The sequence below is a fragment of the Micropterus salmoides genome, unplaced genomic scaffold (assembly GCF_014851395.1).
Source record: "Micropterus salmoides isolate LMB-PRFRI ecotype aquatic unplaced genomic scaffold, ASM1485139v1 Ms_hic_scaffold_2, whole genome shotgun sequence".
Taxonomy (NCBI): Eukaryota; Metazoa; Chordata; class Actinopteri; order Centrarchiformes; family Centrarchidae; genus Micropterus; species Micropterus salmoides.
This window is the reverse complement of record NW_024041150.1, coordinates 51,023,491-51,046,354: the sequence shown is the minus strand read 5'-3', so window position 1 is coordinate 51,046,354 and position 22,864 is coordinate 51,023,491. Positions and strand designations below refer to the sequence as shown.

At 40.4% G+C, this 22,864-nt stretch overlaps 2 protein-coding genes across 2 annotated transcripts in view; one reads left to right on the top strand and one right to left on the bottom strand.

Moving 5' to 3' along the window:
• Positions 1-22,864, bottom strand: part of LOC119912663 (zinc finger protein 239-like) — a 136,334-nt gene that overhangs the window by 29,939 nt on the left and 83,531 nt on the right. The window lies entirely within an intron of this gene.
• Positions 1-22,864, top strand: part of LOC119912601 (zinc finger protein 2-like) — a 746,717-nt gene that overhangs the window by 657,142 nt on the left and 66,711 nt on the right. The window contains exon 5 of the mRNA XM_038731873.1: positions 4,838-4,848. Coding sequence (XP_038587801.1) covers positions 4,838-4,848 — 11 coding nt within the window. The remainder of the gene's footprint in view (positions 1-4,837; positions 4,849-22,864) is intronic.

Here is a 22,864-nt window from a genome sequence, read left to right as displayed (position 1 = left end):
TCTGCCTGCCCCGCCCCTTAGTTCCTGTTCCTGAAATCAGCTGTTCTTCAAGGTATTTTATCATTAAGGTTGTATAACGAAAAGAAAGCTTAAGAAAGCTTGTAATCACTTCATGCTGCAAACACAGAATCTAATTAAATGTATATTAAACTATGGTAAGATGTAAAAAGGCAATATATGGGCTTCTTATTGTTGAGTTTAAAATCTCTGTCTTCTTAAAATGTGACCTGCAGGGTTTTTGGCCAAACAGTTGCATCAGAATGTTGATTAAACCAATTGTTTATTTTCCTTTTTGTAATGTGAAGAAATCTGACACCTCTTTGTTTTAACTGTTTCATAGACACCTAAGAGTGAGTGTCGACCGTTTTGGAGACGACCCCTGTTGTTCTGTATGATTAGTGAAGCGCAAAGACAATAGATTGAAGGGGGGTTTCACATTCACAGTAACTCAGAACCATAGTGGTACACCCTTCCTAATTGGGTGACAAAGAAACCTATCAAACGACCAATGACTATGATCCTAAGCCATCTGAAGGAAAAATGACACACCCACATACCTGGAGGATATGATCATACTATTTTGCAAAGAATCGGGACTGTAAGCTGTAAATCTTGAAGGAGAAGCAACTTTCCAGTCCACTGCTGGGGGTGGCAGTAACTCAGTCCGTAAGGATTTGACTGGAAACTGTGTTGTTTGTTCTGTAATGACATCGATTTTTGTAAATAAATCTGTTTGTTTGTTAGTTTTCCGAGCCTCTCCTTTGTCAAAATCTGGAAGACACAACATTATATAGGTACAGACATGAATCACCCCAGAACATTCTGCAGAGCATTTTTTTATTTATTATTTGTGTCTGGGGTGAATGTAAATAGCAGCAACAAGATGATAATTTGGTTTCATCTTCACATAAAAAAGTCTGACATTTAGGAAACGGTGTCCATCCTGACGGTGTTTGAGCACCAAGCATCATCGATGTAAGACACCTCCGTGCATGGACATAAACAACAGCGTAAACAAAACAGCTCAGCAAGAAGCAGACATAGACTACAGTGTACACAAATAAACACACCAGAGACAAAACAACAACATTTGTAGACCGCAAGACAAAAGTATAATGAAGCAGAGTGCAAAGGATGCTGGAATGAATAGTTTTACTACATGGTGTAGGTGGATATGATTCATACAGAATGATATAAACATCCACTGAATTGTTCCTGTGAGTCAGAAGTCAGTTGTTCATCAGAGTGACGGCCTGTGGGTACAAACTGTTCCTGAGTCTGTTGGTTTTGGCGTACAGCGCTCTGTAGCGCCTACCAGAGGGGAGAAGCTGGAACAGGTTGTGTCCGGGGTGAGATGGAGCAGAAGAGATGTTTCCTGCCTGTTTCCTGACTCTGGAAATGTAGAAGTCCTGTGGGGCAGGTTGGTACTGATGATTTCTTCTGCAGTCCTGACTGTCCGTTGTAGTCTGCTCCTGTCCTAATTTGTTTTATTAATACATATTTTATTTTTGTCCGCAGATTAATATTGACATTATGAACACAAAACAACCAGAGGTAGATGCACAAAAAAAGAAAAGATGAAAAACAGAAAATAAAAAATAAAAGAGTCAAGAAGAATTAAAAAAAAAACTCTATCATCGGTAAGAAATTTGCCTAGAATGCCTTCATGTTCTTGACGTCTTTAATCGTGTATTGATGCACTCATTGGTGAAAGTGTCTAACGTGTGGTCCTTGTGGATGTGGAATTTCCCCAATGATAAAACCAACTGTCCTGCTCGTTTCTTTCAAAACATCTACAAATGTCTTTTTCCTGAAGTTGTAAGTATATATATATATGATGATAAAACAAATGACAAATTGATTCTTCTTGTAGTTGACAATAAAGTTGAAAGTGTAAGAATACTCAATATAAATTCTAAATCTCTCAAATGTCTATTATTCAAGTTTTGTGTCAATTAATTTCACCATAAAGTGAAGTCTGGAGGAGTCTGGGGTGGTGATGGGGCAGTGGATAAGACACGTGTTCGGTGTGAGAGACCCGGGTTTGAATCCACTGTGAGACACAACAATGTGTCCCTGAGCAAGTAACTTAACCCCTCGTTGCTCCAGAGGCCTCTGACATATATAGCAATTGTAAGTCACTTTGCATAAAAGCGTCAGCTAAATGAATAAATGTAATTCTCTACCTGGAGACAGAGTTACACCTTGTATGTAGTTCCTGATTTATTTGTATTATTAGTATTTATTCACATAACATTTATTCTTAGTAATGTCATCTTCTCCAAGGAAAATGCTACTATTAAATGGTTGGATCATTGAGATAGCTGAACCTCTTAGAGAGTCCCTGTCCTGTTTGGTGGCGGATCCAAACCAGACGTGCAGACTGGATGAAGGCTGATAAATCCTCTGCTGGGCCTTCTTGATGATGGTGGATTCTAGAAACCTGAAGACACCATACATCAGGTATGTGAGGACGTGTGTGTGCCAACTAAAAACTACAAACCCGGGTTTACAGCAAAAGTCAGGCAGCTTCGAAAGACCAAGGAGGAGGTCTTCAGCGGTGGGGACAGAATCCTGTGTAACTAGATCAGAGATACGCTGACAAAGGAGGTCAAAGCAGCAGAGAGGAGCTTGAAAACAGGCTCAAGCTTCACAGCCAGCGGCCCTGCGTCAGTGTGGAGACTCTTGCAATTTAATGTTGAATTTACAAGAAGGCAAAATCATTAAGAATTTGTTGTAGACAGCGTTTCACAAAGTTTCCCCTAACTCGACAAGTGACTAAACTGCACGACTGTTGAAGTGAAAGTGTTCTGTGAATGTTTCCTGCAGACCTGTTTCTGTTAATACAGTGAGAATTGGTAATACAAACAGTCCATAAAACAACAGACGTGGTGACAGAGAACTGAGGTGCTCTTCCTAACGACCCCGAAGGTCAGGAAACATCCTGCTGGACTCACATTAACGATAATCAAATGAATTCCTCATGCGAGCTGGTGAGATCCTGCAAATTACGACAGGATGTGGCTTCTTCTGATGGGCCTGATAAGAGCCACCAGCCCCACACTGCCGGTCTGCTCCTCATAGAGGACTAATGTTGGACCCAGGGAACAAAGAACAAAGCAACTGATGATGTAAAGTCAGAAAAAGGAAATCATCAAAATATAAACATGCTGTAATTTACAACAGTGTCGTTAAATTTGTTTGCTGGGGGAGGGGGCTAATATCGCAAGAGAAAAACTCTCTGTGCTCGTGTTGTTAAAGGCTGTGTACTGCAGGGTATGCACGATCATTAGTCAGCATGGTGTCCAAAATCTATCAGCTGCAGCAATTTGTGTATCGCTCACCTGCTGGAGGATGCAAGACTGAGGAGTAAAGTAGGTAATATTGTTCAGATCTGCTGTCTAAAAATCATGTAAACCGAGAAGGCTATAAATTACATTTCACAAAAGACACAATATACCTCAAATTACAACTCTAATAATAAAGTTAGTGAACACACAGACTTCAGTTTCTCATGCTGAGTGACGCTGATGCTGTTTAGAGTCTGCAGTCGGGTTAGTGTTCGTTATCTACACCGAAGAGAGATGTGTGTCTGAGATTATGCATCTGTTAGCCAAATCTGATATCAGACTTTCCATCCGAAGGCTTTGCGAAACCCACAGAACCACAGGAGCAAAACAAGAACAAGGCCAATGTTTATTGATCCTGCAGAGAAAACAAGTTGACTGGTGCAGTAACGAGAAACAAGAAACATGAATACAACACAACAGCAAATAGATTCTGTTAAATACAAATATACAAAAGAAAGTTCAGCAGAACAGTTAACATGTCAGCGCCGTGCACCAAACTGCAACAGGAGGTCATCTCATTGATTTGCCCTGAAAAACACATCTAATTAATTCAAGAAATATCCTCTAGTGTTGTTTGTCTCATTGTAGCCGCATGAGTCTAACTTAGCACACATGAAGTTAAATAAATGGATGTGCTGGGGTGTGAGGGGCTCTGGGGACCAGTTCCAGGCCAGCTGGACATCAGTGTGAAGGTCTACCTCAGTGAAGAGTAGACGACCTCTGGCTCTGCCGGAAACTCTGAACACAAACAGTTCAAACAACATGAGAAACTGTTGGAGACAAAGAAACTCCGTCACCAGACAACAACTCTGCTATATAGTCAACTTCAGTGCAGTCTTTTTTTAAATGTGTCTGGTCGGCCTGCTCTGCGTTCTTGATGTTGTTTTGAAACTGCCTGTGTCTGGTGTTGGTGTCGTGTTTTGTTTCTTGTTCCCCCCGAGGCCTGAACTATGAAGGGAGTTTAACCTACTCAGATTTAGCTTCGGGTAATCAAGCAAACTCAGAGCTGACAAACTCTGACCGCCTACACTGGTGTTGACCACGACGGTGAGTTGAGTCAGTGTTGGCTTAGTTGGAGTCGGGACAGCTGGATATTAGGTCCACTGTAATAAAACCAGCCAGCAGCCATTGATTTCAGCCTACAATCACCATATTATCATATGCATTGGGAATTAAAGAGACTTTGCCGTCAATTGGGTTTATTCAGAAGAAACTACAGACTGATTTGGATTTTTTGTGAATTTAATTTCAGGGAGTTTTGTTCTTGCAAATTTACCATAGTCACATAGGATTTTTTTTTAATTAATTAAGATCTCCTCCCAGACGTAATGCTGTTGTTTTAAGAATAACTTCATTTCAGATGTGACATCAGTGGAACAAGTCAGGATGAAATCTAACAATATTTTATCAAGTAGTGTGTGTTTATTGTTCTTATTAACACTGAGTACAGATGGTCTGTAGCCCACGTATACCGAGTAACCTCGAAGATAACCTGCTCGTTGTCTTAGTGTCTATATTCCTCATTTTTGTTCGGTCTCTGCCGGGTCATTGTCTTGTTAAATGGATCTTTCGTCGAGTATTGTCCCGATTTCTCTGCTGGATTTAACCTGTTGGACTCCCTGTGTTTGGACTCATGAAAGCTTTATTTTCAGTTTTTTTTAAATTAAATATGGCAAACTGAACCTGAGAAAATCCTGCCAAGGAGTGTGTGTGTTCAGACACCAAGGCGAAGCAGATCCATTAAATAGTTGTAATAATTAAATCAGAAGGTACAATGGCTTCAAGGTTCAAGGCAGGTACGGGTCAAAACCGGAAAGCAGTACAAAAACATAAATCCGCAAGGAAGTGTACAAAATCCAGACAGGGATACTGACTGACGCCACTCTAAACTGGCATTAAAACTGAACCTTGTTATTTAAACAAACTATGTCAACATTTAATTTTGAGACCACATGCTAGCAGATATGTAAACGACCCTCCTGACCCTGGTCTGGACTGGTTTAGAGATCCTTTTTTGCCTGACCTTACATTCCTATTACCCATATTTCTTTAGAGATATCCATCCCATGTCTGTTTGTTAAGTACGGAGCTGGAGTCAGGACGTGGTTAGCTTAGCTTAGCTTAGCATAAAGACTGGTAGCAGGGGGAAACAGCTAGCCTGGCTCTGTTTAGTCCAGAAATAAAGAGCAGTTGTACCTGTGGCACTGTGTGGTCTGATGTCTGTTTGTCCATTAATGAGATCTTCTTTTCTCCTCACTGCTGCGTAGACTACGCCTGAATCACACTCTGAAAAATAAAATAAATGCAAATTACTTTACTGCAGGTACTACAGTCATACTGGACCTGGCCGTCATGGTAACAAGATTTGGATCTTAACCTGCCTGGTAAAATAAAATAAAAGATACCAGTGCTGCTGTATATTTAGTTCCGGTGTTATTACAACATATGAAATAAAACTACTGCTGTAGAAATATTTTTTTAAATCACATAATAGAAAGATAAAGATAATAGTAAGTTTATTGTTGATAGTTGTCAAACTCAGACACAGGAACAAGAGATTTGGGCCCAAATGCAGACGCTTACAGAGCAGATGCAGTTAGTGGTGTTAATTAAATCCAGACGAGGGCAACTTGCAGGCGGTCCAGGGAGTGTCCAAAAGGGTACAAACATAAATCCATCGGGTTCAAAGTCCAAGGGTAAAGACACTCAAAGGGCATGTGCAAACCTAAATACCTACAAATTCTCATTTCAGTGCGTCATTACCGACGCTTTCAAACAGCGTGACAAAGCGTGATTATTTGACGCTAAAGGTACCTTCAGTTCTGTTTTCTCCAGTTTTGCCATCCTCCAGTTAGTGTGTGTTTATCACTCACTGCCTCTGTGTTCTTGTTCTGTGTCCCTGTTTAGGTTTTGTCTGTTTGTGACGCATTGAAGAGTACAAAATCCAGACAGGGATACTGAACGATGCCACTCTAACAACTGGGAGACCAGGATTTATATACAACAGACTGACAGGATGATTGGACACAGGTGAGATTAGGGCAAGTGCAAACAATCAGCGAAAGAAACACAAAGCAGGAAGTAAAAGTCACACCAGGAAGGATAACTTCAAAATAAAAGCAGGAACTTACAAAACTCAAACCCAAAACCACAACAAAAGGGGACATATGTTGGCATGATAACGTTAGTGGCACTATGTCGTTTCTATAACTCGTGTTTCATGTCGAGGACATGCTTATGTTTATTTCAGCAGTAATAGCTAATGTCAGTTTAATTTCTGTTTCCATGGTGATAGACATGCCATGATTAAATCCTAACCGCATTAAAACTGAATATTGTAATTTAAACAAAATAAGTCAACATTTAAATTTTGAGACCACATGATAAACGACCCTCCTGACCCTGGTCTGGACTGGTTTAGAGATCCTTATGTTTTTGCCTGACCTTACATTCCTATTACCCATATTTCTTTAGAGGAACAGTTTGACATTCTGCGAAAGCTCGTATTATTCTCTTTCTGACCGAGAGGAAAAGATTGATATCCATCCCATGTCTGTGTCTTAAGTACGGAGCTGGAGTCAGGACGTGGTTAGCTTAGCTTAGCTTAGCATAAAGACTGGTAGCAGGGGGAAACAGCTAGCCTGGCTCTGTTAAGTCCAGAAATAAAGAGCAGCTTTACCTGTTGTGCTGTGTGGTCTGATGTCTGTTTGTTCATAACTGAGGTCTTCTTTTCTCCTCACTGCTGCGTAGATTGCAGCTGGATCACACTCTGAAAAATAAAATACATGCAAATTACTTTACTGCAGGTACTACAGCCAAATTGGACCGGGCTGTCATTGTAGACAAGATTTGGTTCCTGACCTGCCTGTTAAAATAAAATAAAGGATACCAGTGCTGCTGTATATTTACTTTTATTATAGACTTTATTGTTGATAGTTGTCAAACTCAGAGTGTCCAAAAGGGTACAAACATAAATCCATCAGCTTCAAAGTCGGAGAGTAAATCCATAAACAATGGGGTAACGACAATAGAAACTAACCAACTGACAAAGTCAAAGGAAACGTGCAAACCTAAATTCCCAAGATGGAGGAGACACCATTACACACTGGTGGGCACAATCAGGGAAAATTAAGACTGACAAGGAAGCAAAGCAAGACAAGACACAATATGCTTAACACCACAAAATAAAACAGGAAGTAAATCAGACAAAATACACATGGATATCTTTAATTGATTTCTGTCTTCTCCTGTTTTGCCATTCTCCAGCGTGCGTGTGGTGTTTATCACTCACTGCCTCTGGGACCCCTTTAGGTTTCATCTGCTTGTGACGCATGCGCCCATATTCTCTGTACTCTGTCACATTCATCCTGGTTTGGTGTTGCCTGTGTTGTGAACTCAACCAGACGCACTTCAAAGAAGGTCAGATGGTGTCAAAAGAGAGTTGACCTTTTCACATGTAAAACCCAGAGACATCGCCTGGTGTTGGTAAGGACCGAAAGAGACTCAATCAGACAATGAATCGCTTAAGGATTGTGTATTCAAAGAGCCTTAGTGAACCTTTCTAGCTGTAAAGGTGTCGCTAAAGACAGTCCACAGGACAGGAAAGGGGGCGATCTGACCCCTTCTCCCTCCAGCAGGTCACCTCCAGCCTCAACCTGACTCTTTTCTCTCCACAGAACGGCTGAGCCATAAACCACCATTTCGTTCTGTAATAGCCGATGCGATAAGCCAGGAATGCAGAGAAGAGAGATCATAAAAACCCCTGTTTCTCAAACCAAGCAAGGTTCCAGTATAACTGTGTTTATTCTGTTTAAATAATAACCTTGCTAAGTGAGCAGCGGTGTTTGCCTCTGAGTTTAGTAAGTAATGACCCTGTTGTTATTCTTTAGTGATGTTTGAAGACTAGCAGACCCATAAGAATCTTGAAGAGTTCTCTAACCTCTTTCTGTTTTGTCTTAAGTCATCCCTGTTACTCCCTAGTAATCACTGTCTATTCAATGCTAACTAATGCTTTAGTTAAATGTTTCATATACAATTTCTTACTAAATTATCCATGGAAACGCTCGTAGGCATCACCAGCCTCTCAGTTAAAGTGGAATGTCTACTCTTTTCTTGTGTGACCCGAGCGCCACCAAGGGGACAAGAAAGGTATAACACGCAAGTGTTTAAAACTCGGCTTACACTGACAGAATTGTTAAGTAGGCCTAACTATCACCATGTAATGGCATAAACGAAATTTTACTGTCATGCTTACATCTAAATTGTCTCATGTGTTAAAACCAGTAACCAGCAAGTATACTGAGGACATGTAATCAAGCTTTGTTACATTTTATATGACCATTATAAACTTTTTCCATAGTGTTTAGCCTTGTTTTAACTGTCTTTATCCGAATGTTTAGAACTAAGTATTTTTCCAAATGTCGATATTGTGGAGATAGAGATCAAAGAGAAATACACGCAACGTTTATTTCTTTATCCCAAAAAATTAACACCTTAGCGACGTTTGGGAGACCATCCCCAAAATGATGTCACACTACCTAGCGGGATCAATAAAAAGGCCCTGCTGTCTTTTGTTCCAGCTTCTTCCTCTTCAAAGAAAACCTCTTCTTTTAAACTTTCTTGAAACTAAACGTATACACTCTCTTAACTTCCTTTACTTTAGAAATTCCGATTTTTGTTTCGTACTTAAATCTCCTTCAGACGAGCTGAGAAAGCTACGACCCTGAATTCCAATTTTCTTAGCGGGAGATTTGATTTTTGATTTTGTTTGGAGCTGCCTGGGTGAAACTTTCCCCAGACCTGTTTAACCTCAGCAACATTAATATATTATTCCCGAGGCCTCGCGAACCTACGGCGAATGTGTGAGTTTATTTGATTTTGTTGTTGCAACCTCATCCGACCGTTGTGAGCAACTTTGGACCAGAAACTCAGAAGCCTTCATTTAAAATGAAACCACGGCTCTGACGACAGAACCCTGACGACAGAACCCTGAGTGGCCCTATAGCGACACCAAACGAACTGAGATCAGAGCAAAAGCCTTGGCTGACAGCCCGTTGCTGCAAGCGCTTCCCACAAGAGGTCTCTGGACCAAATCCACCGGTTTCAACCCAACTCAAAAATGCACAAAAACAAACAACCCTCTGTGACTCGTTGGTGATCTATGGGCTCCATCCACAGTTAATAACCCTTAGATTAGTCAAACTAAATCTGCAACCCAATTTTGGTCATTCATTCCCTCATACTGGTAGAATTCTCTCCCTCTACAATATAAACTGAAATTCAATCGAACCTTACATAGGCTACCCTGTTTTAGTACCTCCTGGTTGTCATATTAACTGTTATCCCTGTAATATCACCACATTTACCCACAATTGTACCCTCTTTTGTTAGTTAATAAATTCACCTTGAGCACAGCGACGTATGTGTGTGTGTTATTCAGAATCTAGAGTCCCTATACATAGAACTTACGCTCAGATCTGAGACTGACTGATTGACCTTATGATTTCAGAATAACAACTAATGAATTAACCTAAATTCTCAGGCTATACTCAAGGACCTAAAGCCTTGGGCGGAAAAGCAAATCTTTAGGTGCTGCTCCTAATTTCGAGGTATAAATTAATATTCCCGGAAATATTAATTTTCATAACTGTATTAAAATTTTACGTAACCGAGGTCTGCTACACCTGCTTTACTTCCTGTGTATTTTGTAATGTTTGGTTTCCTGTGTCTTGCTCTAGCTTTATTTCCTGTTTGGTCTAATTAGTTCCTAATGTCTTTCACCAGTTCAGTCCCTTCCTGCTCTTTGCCCTTGTTCATAATCTGCTCGGTTTTGTTCAGTCCTTGTTGTGCCCTCATTGCATGTGTTTCCCTGTTCTCTTCTGTTTCACTTGCCTGTTTAGATGTGTTGTTTACTGGAATATTACTTTGTGTGTATCAGAGATGGGGACTCGAGTTTGAGACTCGGACACGAGTCCGACTTAAGTCGCGCACACAGTGACTTCAGACTTGACTTCAGACTTGTCCTCAAAAGACTTCAGACTTGAGTCGAACTTAAGGTCTTAAGGAATCATGAACAATGTTTATTTTTAGGAAACATCTGATGAGCTTGCTGTTATTCCCGTCCCAGCGTTACCTATAACCTGCCTACGTAACACGTAGTATCGTTCTGAAAAGATGAACGAGCGTTTGTTTACTTGTCAAACTTGTGGTAGTCGATTTACGTAATCATTTTTCGTCCCGCTGGCTGCCATCACATTAATTATTAACGTAGGCTTCAAACAGTTTACAGGTTTATTGTTGATCACGTAGCGTTACAGTTTTATTTAGTTAACGTTACACTGGTTTGAGAGTCTGGGGGGTGTTGACTTACAGTAGTTGAGACTTGACTTGGACTCTAGCTCAAAGACTTGAGACTTGACTTGGACTCTTGCTCAGAGACTTGAGACTTGACTTGGACTCTAGCTCAAAGACTTGAGACTTGACTTGGACTCTAGCTCAAAGACTTGAGACTTGACTTGGACTCTTGCTCTTGAGACTTGACTTGGACTCTAGCTCAAAGACTTGAGACTTGACTTGGACTCTAGCTCAAAGACTTGAGACTTGACTTGGACTCTAGCTCAAAGACTTGAGACTTGACTTGGACTCTAGCTCAAAGACTTGAGACTTGACTTGGACTCTTGCTCAAAGACTTGAGACTTGACTTGGACTCTTGCTCAGAGACTTGAGACTTGACTTGGACTCTTGCTCAGAGACTTGAGACTTGACTTGGACTCTTGCTCAGAGACTTGAGACTTGACTTGGACTCTTGCTCAGCTCGGACTCACTTTCCAGTGTCTGCATTTGGGCCCTACCAACCTGTTTCTGCCTGAGCACACGGCACAACCTCACAAAAATAGAAAACACAGAACGACTGCATATGACTGGTAAACATGATCAAAGATGAGAACATAGAGACAGGAGGTAATAAAGAAACTTAAACAGGAAATAATAAACCGTTACATTTATAATAATAATAATAATAATAATCCTTATTTGTAGAGCACTTTTCAAAAACAAGTTACAAAGTGCTTTAACAAGTGTAAAGAATAATACAAAAAAACAAGATAAATGGCAAGCTTTTTCACCAGTGCTGTAAATGATGTAAGTCCAAATATAACTGGGGGGTATTTATCTGAAACAGGAAGCCTGATGACCACAAAGCTGCTTCTCTTAAAACGAGTTCACACCTTTCACCACAAGGCTCAAAACCGACAAACACATCATCATCACCACTCTTGTGACAAACCACCAACTCCACACCAGAGCTCACTGCAATCAACAGGAGGAAGCTGCTACTGTGGTTTGATATGCAGAATGGAAAAAACAACATGATCAATGTTATAAAACACTTGAGGCATGGTTTGAGACGTAGACCAAACATAAGCAGGTTTGGACTGTGTTGTGTAGTGGAAGTTTTATCTTAATGGCCAGAACGGGGGGGGGCAGATGCATGGTAAACATTTGTTTTTCTAAAGCTAGAAATAAAACATAGGGGAGCTACTTCCTTGAAACTTCTGAATTAAAGCATCCCTCTCAAACTAAAAGCATCTCAGTCTGTCGCTTGAAACAAAGCATTTTCAGTGTGTCTCCATTGTAACATTGAATAATTATCCTTACCAGGCCTTTCATGACGCGTCACATGTACTGTAAGCACCATAACCTTTTACACCGTAAATAGTCTTTTAAATTCTTTGATATACAGCTTAATCTGAAAATCGCTTTACTTAATTACTTAAATCAATCAACAAATGAAATATCTTGTCCACAACGAATGTTTCTCAGGTCACAGCATGTGCTTTTGTTTCAGTGTTTGATCCACATCCTGCATTTCCCCAGTATCTCCAGTCAGAGGACATTTAGAGGAATCACTTTCTCTGACGGCTCTTTCAGAGGTGTATCAAGCAGGCTACAGACTCTTTTAATTTCATCACAGTTTTTCAAAGTAAAAACTCAGTTCAACTCCAACTACAGCATTGCAGTAAACGAGCTTCTCGCACTTTTATTTTGTAGGCAAAACCACTAAAGAGGAAGTGATTATGTGAGTAACTGTTGCTGTCATGACTGATATCTATTTCAGCACTGCTATCAAACTATTTATTTATTTATATTTTTTTCTGCTATCAAAACACCATTATCTGGCAGCGAGCCAGATATTATTGATGGCAGGCAGTTTTGGAATGAATGTGGTTTACTTATCAATGTTGTATAAACTTTATCTAATGTGTTGTTTATAATGGACTGTGGTGCAGAAACAGTGACAGTGTTTCACACTCTTGACTTACATTTTCCATGTTATCTGTCAGTTGCCAAATCACAATAACATATGGTTGTACTGAATAATTAAGTAAATATAACTTCTTAATAAATATACCTAAAGACACATAATTTCTTGACTAGACAAAAAAAAGACTGACAAAGAAAGTCTGCAAACAGGCAACAAAACTCAGTACGCTGTCAGTAGGCCAATGTGCACATACCTGATCATCAATTAGCCACTTCTTAAGCTGACCAGTAAAAGACACATGCTTTTGGTGCAAGAGAACCGGGTTCAATCCCCCACTGTGACATTTCCACCAATGTGTCCCTGAACAAGACACTTATTCCCTCGTTGAAACAACCGAGAATGCATCACGTTACGTCCTGTGGGGACGTAAAAAACTGTCTGTGTGTCATGTTGGGGAGAGTGGTTGTGTGGTTCTGATCTGTTTGTTTCATTATTCTTTTGATTGTTCTGCTTTGATCTCTTCAGGTTTTATTCAGTTTGTTGTTCGGTTTGCCTGTCTAGCCTGTTTTGGTTTTTGCCTTGTGATGTTTGATTTGTGTTTCTGCATTATGATTTGCTTCTGTCTGTTCCCCCAGTGATCCTTCTGCCTTCTTGTCTACCGGTTTCCCCAGTGATCAATCTGCCTGTCTGTGTGCTTAATTAGTCCCTCATATCTCTCACCTATGTTGCTGCTGCTCGTTAACCCTGTGTGTGTGTGTGTATATGCTTGCTTGTTTCCCTCAGTCCTTGTTGTAGCGTGTATATGCTCTGTCTCGTGTTCAGCCTGCCTTGTTCATCATATCATCCTGTTTCCCTGCTGTCTGGATTATCACCCTTTTTGGATTTCTGTAGGATTGCCTTGTTTTATTTTTGGTTTACATTGGACTCAGCCACTCTACGTGCAAATGTGCTTGCGCATGCCCAGTGTACCTGAGCGGCCAATAGATGTGCGTTTTCAGTTGTTTTAATGTAGATGGAGATCAACTCCAAAACGTAGCTAAAACGCTGGTGTGGACAGAGATCATATTCGTTTTAATTCTCCGTTTGTAAACTAAAAAAGAGTAGTGTGGATGGGGCCTTAGTCCTGCATTTTAGTCCTTTGCCTTAGTTCTTAGTCAAGTGCCTTACTTCTTAGTTCTGTGCTTTAGTTCATGTTAGTGTATTCCTGATCTGTATATTTCTGTGTCTTGTTTAGGTTTTCGTAGCTTAATTTATTCTTATGTTTATCTGCATGTTACCTCTTCGAGCCCTTTGTCTCCATGTTTTAGTGTAGTTCTGTTTCCTGTTTGCTCCATCCACGCCCTGATTTTTGTAGTCTTTCTGTGTTTTGTCTTTTACTTTGGTAGATTTGTCCTGGTGTGTTCCTGTGTGATTTACTTCCTGTTTTACTCAGTTCTCATGTGTCCTTATCTAGCTTTGTTTCCTGTTGTTGATGACCTGATGCGTTTCATCACAGCTGTGCGTCCCTCCTTGCTCGTTTGCCTGTGTATATAAGCTCTCAGTTTTTTTTTGTCTTTGTCTGGTCAATGTTGTCTAACGTTGAGTGTTCCACCGTTCCTTGTTCTCTGTTTTCTTGGATTACCTTGTTTGGATTATTACTTTGCCTTTTTGGATTTAAACTTTGTTTGGACTCATGCCTTGTGCCCTTTACCAGTAAGTTTAAAAAGAGTTTCGAGTTGCTTCATTGTGGATTACTTAGCCTGTGTCCGGCTTGTTAAATAATATGTAAAATGTGGGATAATCATGGCATTCATTTATATCATAGCAGTTTCAAAGTTGAATGATTGCCTAACAAATCCAAAGTTACTTAAACTAAATCTAACTCTTTTGCATATTTGCAAGAGAACTCTGCTCCGGAGTAGGATATATAAAGAGGAGTCAGAAAGAGGAAAGGGTTATTCCTCTGCAGATCTCAGAGGCAATGGACTGAGAGCAGCACCATCATCGCGCTGGACCACAAGCCCAAGACAAGAGGGGATTTGAACAGCAAACAACTAGAGAATACTTTAGAGTTTCTTCAGTGGACTTCAAGAGATCGAGCTACAGAGGACAACCACAACAACCAAACCAACTGAAGAATCATTGGACTCTGAGGTTTTTCTCTCTCTCAACTGCAACGAAGACTGAAGACTTTTGGAGACAATTTGAAGGCTTTGGACAAAGCCTCAAGTTTCTACTTTTTACATGAGTTTTAAAAGAGAAACTTGATTCAATCCAGACACCCAGATACTTGTAGTCAGACACAACTTGCAAATTTTGCCCTGATATTATTATGTCTGGGTCTGGAGTGCTACATGGTCGCTTTGAAAAGAACATGCTAACAATTTTATAAACATTTAACACAAAAAACATGATCTGTCAAGCCATGTTGTAATATAGTTCATTGCACTGGTTTTGAAACAGCTTGCTGCTTTGTGCAACAGTGTCCACAAAAAAACTGCATCATCAGCATATAGCTGGATTTCTCCATCAGGACAAACCAAGGGCAAATCATTAATATAAAGACTGAACAACAGTGGCCCGAGTGCATTACCTTGCGGAACACCAGTGCTAATTTATAAGCAGTGGATTTGTGATTTTTAGTATGAATCAATCCACATAATGGTTTGAAAAAAAAATTAAAATTAATTAATTTGTTAATAAGAATTCCATGATTCACAGTGTCGAAAGCCTTTTTAAGGTACAAAAACTGCCACCAGAGTACCGCCCTTATCCATCATAGATATTTTGTAGTTTTCCACTTGCACAGACTCAAACCAGCAATGTTCTATTAACAAGTCTTGTGTGGGTCTCGCAGCTCCTTCCTCAGAACCATGAGCTTCACTGTTGTCCATAAACTATTGAAACCCATCAGCAAGTTTCACTGCTGCACTGGCTGACATGTTTCTTCATCAACATGAACACACACACTTTATTTTGACTCAGTCCCACACACATACTTACTGCTTCTTTTTGTTTCTTGTCAGTGTTGATTGTCTAACCTGCCCATATTAACCTTCACTGGTGTATTATTCTATGAATGTATTATTATGAATGTTCTTTATGTCAACCCATCGTCATATAAAAATGTCCTCACATCACTTTATAAAATGTCCTTAAACAAGGTCTAAAACTCAAATTGGTCCTTTACACAGTCCTGGTCCCTGGAAAATTGAATCAATAAAACATCATTACCTCTGCTGAGTCTGATTGGCTGCTGTAGGTGATCTGATATGTTGACATCACTGAATATGACGCTATTTGTGATGTCCTCATCCCCAACTTCTATTTCATCGGCTGAAAAAGCAATAAAAATTTCAGTTTGTAATGTGTAATAATTTGTACTACAGAAGTGTTTATAGAAATGTAAATATCAACAGTAAAAATGATTTATATCTCTTTAAATCTGAACTGCAGCATGTGGCTGTAAATAAAATGTACAAAAAAAATGTGAAATTGTGCGAAATTGTTGTCTGAGTCTGTGTCTAACCTTTAGGTTCCCTATGGATGCTTTGTCTCACCAGTAGAACCAGGAGAATCAGAACACAGCAAGATAGAACAGAAGACAACAACACGAAGGAAGGATAGGAGGAACCAGGAGAAGAAGTGGGTGAGGGAGAGGAGGGACCAGGAGTTGAAGGAGGACTTTTGGTAGGTTTCCCTGAAATTAACAATAAATTATAATTAAAGGCAACAAAAAAAAAATGGATTAAAATCGATGGCATTGACAGTTCATTTTTGATTTCCAAGGGGTGTTATAAACGGGCGCAGACCAACCAAAGCAACGCACTGTGTGACGTAGCAAAGCTGGTAAATTAAAACTTATCAATACTGTCAAAGTACTGAAAACACATCTTTCTCATCAACAAAAGCTTAAAAGGTCCAGTGTTTTAATATTTCTGAGGATGAATTGACAGAAATGCTATATAATGTCCATAACTATGTTTTCAGTGGTGACCCAACATAATGAACCGTTATTTTTTTATTACCTTAGAATGAGCCATTTATATCTAAATACACCACGAGGTCTCTTACATGAACGTCCCCATGTTGCATTGCCATGTTTTTACAGTAGCCCAAATGGACAAACTGCTCTACCGAGTACAACGTTGAATACATACAAGTAGTAGTAGTCTGGTTTGTAAGAAGTAAGATGAGAAGTGAAAAAGGGACAATTACAGGACCACACAAGTTATTTAGCACAGAGCATGTCGGCCATCGTAGCTTCTCCCGAGTACATGGAAAGCGAGGGGAGGAGCGGTGACTGATGGTGCATTCATGTTGTGTCGGAATAATCAGAATCTTTTTTTCCTACTTAAATCTTTGTTGCAAAAAAGAGAAAGAAAATTTACATGGGACTTAAAGAAGTATACAGAACAGTACAAAAATATATCAGAAGACACAACCAATAAAAACTTTGCCAGGGGTCTATATTATATAAAGATATTAAAAGAGGACCATATGTTGGCAGTTCACAGCCTTTTTGTTGCTGGATTTAGAAATTAAATTGATGCAAGATATTGTATATGTCTGTGTGTTGTTTATACACTCTGATAATGTTAATCCAACACATCTTTGTAGTAGCGTCAGTGTTGATTCCACATTCACACTTAAGCGCACATGAACACACACTGAAGTCAGAGGAACGACTTCACAACTCAGAGAATGGGAACATCCGAGGAGCTAGTGAATGCACCGTGAGCCACTGGTTGCAATTAGCAACCATCACCACTAGATGCCACTAAAACCTACACACTGAACCTTTAAGCGTAGTTGTTTATCCAGTTTCTTTGAAATTGTTGTGATAAAGGATTCAACAGAAACAGTTCTAGTCGATTGGCCCGACCGGATTCAGGGTGGAAATCAGTCTGATTAGGAGGGGGGCCAGACACACGTGCCAGAGTAAATTAAACAGGACCTCTCAGATTCTGGTTCCAAGGCTACTGAACACTGCAGACTGCAAAATTAAAAACATCTCTGCTGTCCTGACACCTGAACTCAATGTAGAAAACAGGTCAGTTTGAGAATTATCTTTGAGCTCCTCACCTGTGACAGAGATCCAGCTGGATGGAGACTCTCCACGACCGCTGATGTTACACTTGTAGAGGCCTTCATCAGACTTGGAAACATGGTGGATGGTCATGTGACCTGTAGGCTCAGTCCTGATGAGGGAGCCATCTTTATAGAAACCAGCTGTGAGGTTGGAGGGAGGGGTCTCTGTTTTACAGTGCAGAGTGACATCATGTCCCTCCATCACAGGGAGGACAGGACTCTGCAGGATCACTGGTCCACCTCAACACAGAGACAAACTACAGCATTTCATCATTTACACACAGCTTCATCAACACTAACTCCACAGTCTGATCTTACCAGTGACAGTGATGCTGATGGTGTTACTGGTTGCTCCCTCTCTGGACTCACACCAGTAAACTCCACTGTCCCATGGGGGTGATGTAGCTGATGTTACAGGAAGAACCAGCTGATCTTCCCCAGTCAGCTCCACACTGAGCCCTGTTTTGTTTGGTTGTGTTCCTCCTCAGCGTCCATCCAGCAGAGCTGTCGTCCTCCTCACAGCTCAGAGAGACAGACTCTTCTTCAAACAGCTGAGAGCTGCTGGGACTCACAGTCAGAGAGGCTGGAGGGTCAATGCCATAATATTACAGATCACTTTAAGAACTAAAGTAACCTTGTGATTGTGTTCTGAATGCATTGTGTCAGTAGCTCAGATATCGACGCTTTCAGTCTTCATGCAGATTTTGCAGACATCTCTGCTGGTTACCGCTGTGGTGGAGCACATACTGTACTCCATACCACACTGTGAAACTAGACCTAGAACTAGACCTCTGTGATTTTATCTTATCACAGCTAGTTTCTGAATTTGCTTTCAAGGCTACAGTTTTGTCCTTCCAGATAGAGGACATTGGGGAAGAGACATCCTTACAGGTTGTTATCACCAAACACAGATATCAGAGTGAATTATAGTTAAAGCAACCAGTGATAAGAGACCTTTACTAACCTTTACAGGATATCCAGCACAGCAACAAGGTCAGCACTGAAGAGAAAAGACACTCAGGTTGGTTTGAGTTTTCATAAAACCAAATCGAGAAACGTACCTTCTCAAGAATGAAGTGTTTGTGAGCTCCACTTGTGGTCTGCTTGCCCTCACACACAGACCGGTCCTGACTCAGCTAACATCCTGTCCCGTACATGCCTGCCATGACGCTCTTTTCATTTCTTAGTAGACTTGCCAGAATGTCTGAAGTTCTATGCAAATCTAGATCCCGCAGACCAGATACTAGTCCCTTCTGTTGCCTCCAGTAACTGGTGCAAAACTGCATTTACACTATGACAAGATCAGCTCTGCAACAGACGAAGCCTACTTTATCTCCTCTATCAGCCAGCTCTCTCTAGGCTGAGGAGTGTGTGCCCTCCTCTACTGATAAGGGAACAGCCATGTCACTAACAAAGACCATGCGTGAGGTATAAAAAAAGTAGTTTATTCGGACAATGAGGAGTATTTATGATGGAGGGGTCGAGGGGGGGTTGTTTAAGGTTTGGTGGCTCGTCTCGATAAGTGGCTTGCTTATCAACCCCCCCATAGTTCCTGTTGTAGAAAAATAACAATTACTTTGGCAGAATTATGGATTTTAGCGGACCTTCTTGCTGTGAGGCTACAGTGTTGCCCATTGAAAGAGTTGAGAAACAGGGTTTGGGGGGCGGGGGAGGGATGTGAGAACTAGGAAACGTGAGAAGAAGACTTAATGTGACAAATGTGATTATATTAGAGAGGCACCGGATGGATGAAATGAGTGAGGCGCAGAGGATTGAATTAGTAAAAGAGAGGCGTTGTCCTGTTCCTGACCTTTACAATTTTATTCCCCCAGTAGCAAAACAATAAAGACCTGCTCCAAACAGTAATAACATGGCAAAAAAAACTGTAAATACATTGTGTGAAAGAGATCCATCTTTCTCAATGGAAAAAAAGGTTCTGCCACTACAGATCTGGACCCTGATCCTTCTCACAAGAGCTGTTTGTTCAGACCTGGCACATTGCACATTTTTGTTGTTGTTAATTGTTGTCTGCACAACACAAACCCGGAATAATGCACATGTAAATATCTGCAACGTTGTTTTTTCTCTGCAAACAGTTATTATTTTTCTATATTCTTTTATCATTCTTATATAACTTCCATTTTTTATTCCATATTTATATATTTCTACATTTATTTATGTCAACTGTATGCTTGTCTACCTGTAGCACCTTATCACCAAGGTAAATTCCTCGTATGTGTTAAACACTACTTGTTAAAAAAGCTCCTTCTGATTCTGATTCATGCAGTACAATAGAAAGTAAACTCAATCTCATGTGTCTTTAATCCCCGGCACAAATCTATTGATGGACTCCAGACTGTCCAGATCACATCACTCCTGTTGACTGGCTGGTATGTTTTAGAATAATTTAAACTTTTTCTGGTTACCTTTCTCCCTGCTACATATCTGACCTTTCAGTTCTGTATCCATCGGCGGCGGAACATAATTTAAGATCCTACTTGGTTTAATGTTTTTTTGTTTTCAAAGGAGAAACCAGTCAAATCCAATGTAAGTTTCACATTTTCAGCAACATGACTTTTGTAGGACAAACTATGAGTTTAACCAAATTCCTACAAATAATGCTGAACTTGAATGTTGCTTTTGATCGAGCTGGTTGACAAGAGAGTTCTTTCCACCGGGGAGACTTTTCAAAATCCCATTAATGTACAACTTACTTTAATTGTTTCAGGTTGATTTTATCACTAAAACCTCTCCGAACATATTTTTTGAAGGTCCAGACACCAGAGTCCAGATGAGAGAGGAGAGGAGTTGATAATTTAATAATGTGAGCTTCGTGAGCAGCAGCGAGTGCCTCTTTGTGTTTCACCTCTCATGGAGTCAAACAGGCTGAAGGCTGGATGCACGCAGGATAACAGGATATTATTTGTTTTTTTATTTACTTTTATTCTTCTCTTGAATCTACGCTAGAATTAAACAACAGTTAAGATGCAAACACAACATTATCTAAGGAAAATAAAATGATTTAGGATTGACGCATTTACAAGCCGATTTTAGCCAATTTACACTTGCTAGATATATAAATTATTTAACATATCATATATATGTATCACACACAGCTCTGACTCCTCATTCATGCCTCCTCAACCGCAGCAGTTATTGTCTCAAACCTTCCTGCTGACATTTTGTTCCTGTGGCTGTAAGCTGACGAGTGATTCTGGGACTTTAGACAGACAGCTGAGGTACACACTGACTGTTGTCGGGGTCAGCATCTTTGTGTAATGGATGGGGAAGCCTGACCCAATGCTACATGGCTTTATTTTAACTTCTGTTTAGGAAAAACAAAGCTCAGAAGTGACTGGCCTGCGTCGTTCTTCCATCCCGACTTCCCTTCCTCAGAGAGAAAATACATCTATCTACTCACAAAAATTCACAATAACGCAGAGTTAATTCATTCACTGCCTGATTTCTTCCCTTTCTTTTCTGAAAACGCCTGGAGGCCCCTCACAGCAGAACTCAGCCTGGCTTGCGTGTCGCCATCATCACGTGTAAAAAGAAGTGTGAAAAGACAAAAGATTCCACTTACAGATCAGACACTGCAGAGACGTTTCCCTCATTGTCCTACTTAGTGATGTGCGATAAAGCTTTTTTAGTGTTTTTGTAGTCAAACAAATTAAGGCCCTCCCTCTTCCTCGCTCAGTGCGTGAGCCTCTTTGTGGTTTCCCTTCGACTGCTTCTAAGAGAGGATGCTCGGTATGTCATTAAATGTGACCCAGAAAGTTACAGAAAGTGAAGTCAAGCAGCAACTCTTCACAGCGTGGAGGAGGATCTTGAGAGCTAGTTTCTAAGTTTGCTTTCATGGCTTCATAGTTTGCTTTAAATGGCTGAATGTAGGATCCTTCCAGACGAAGGACATTGGGGGTAGAGTTCAAACTTATCTTGTCACCTAAAAGCAGATGTCAGAGTGAATTATAGTCCTACCACTCTTAAAGCAACCAGTGATAAGAGGCATTACCGCTTGAGGATATGCAGCAGTGCAACCTGGTCAGCACTGAAGAGAAAAGATTGAGGTTGGTTTAAGTTTGCAGCGGATGCTCAGAGGATGGTTTCATTTTCACGAAAAGTGGTCAGTCAGTTTTCTCTCCACCCCCCTCCCCCTCTTGACTCCACTGACTGACACAGTTTATTATTGAAAAGATCAAAACATCTACAGATAATGTAAAAAATAAGGTATTTGCAGGACATGCACTAATATCTGATGTCTCTGATCTGAGCTGCACTCAAACATTAATGTCTGCTGTGAAGGAAGTCTGAGACACAACTCAAAGGAACTCATCATCCTGACTCAAGCGTGGCAGACCTGAATGGAAATGCGGAGGAAGCATGTTCCTGCCTGCCTGTAATTTTAACCACAAAAACATGTGCATGCCGCTTCACAACTGTGTGCTTGTTTTACTGTATTCTTGGGGCCCAAAAACCGGGATTCCACTATACTAGTGAGGTCTGACAGCTTTGCAGGAAACAAATGCTGGAAAGGAAAAAGTATTTTTTTTAATTCAATTTAATTTAATAAATTAAATTTTACAATTAAATCTTTATGTTACTGTTTTTGAACCACTGAGATCTTCATTGATCTTCCTTCATGCACCGGAAACTGTACAATGTCGGCATGTAACTTAAAACTCCCACTAAGTAGCAACTATCAGTGTTGAGCAAACTCCTTGGAAAATGAAGTGAGCAAACCAGTTACTCTATATTAAATTAAGCTTCACTACACTGCAGCTACTCTGCTGGGACACGTGGTTACTACACATATTTTTATTTTATATTGAACCAACTTTATTCGAGATTAGCAAGAGAAAACAGACCTGCTCCAAACAGTAACAACAAGGCAAAAAACAAAACATGTCCTCTGAATAACATTGTGTGTGTGTGAAACAACTTTCTGCCACTAGATATCAGAGTTTCCTCCTCACTGGAGGAAGAGGTGACCAGGCTGGACCCTGATCCTTCAACCAAGTGTTTGAACTCAATCTCGTCTGCTACTTCATAAATAAAAAAAGCTTCTTTTTTTTTTCAGACTACAATGCAGCGACACTACTGCCCAACACTGGCAACTGTGGTAAACAACGCCTGTATTTCAGCATCTCTCTCATTCTTTTGTTCCCCCTCATTCTCGTCTGCA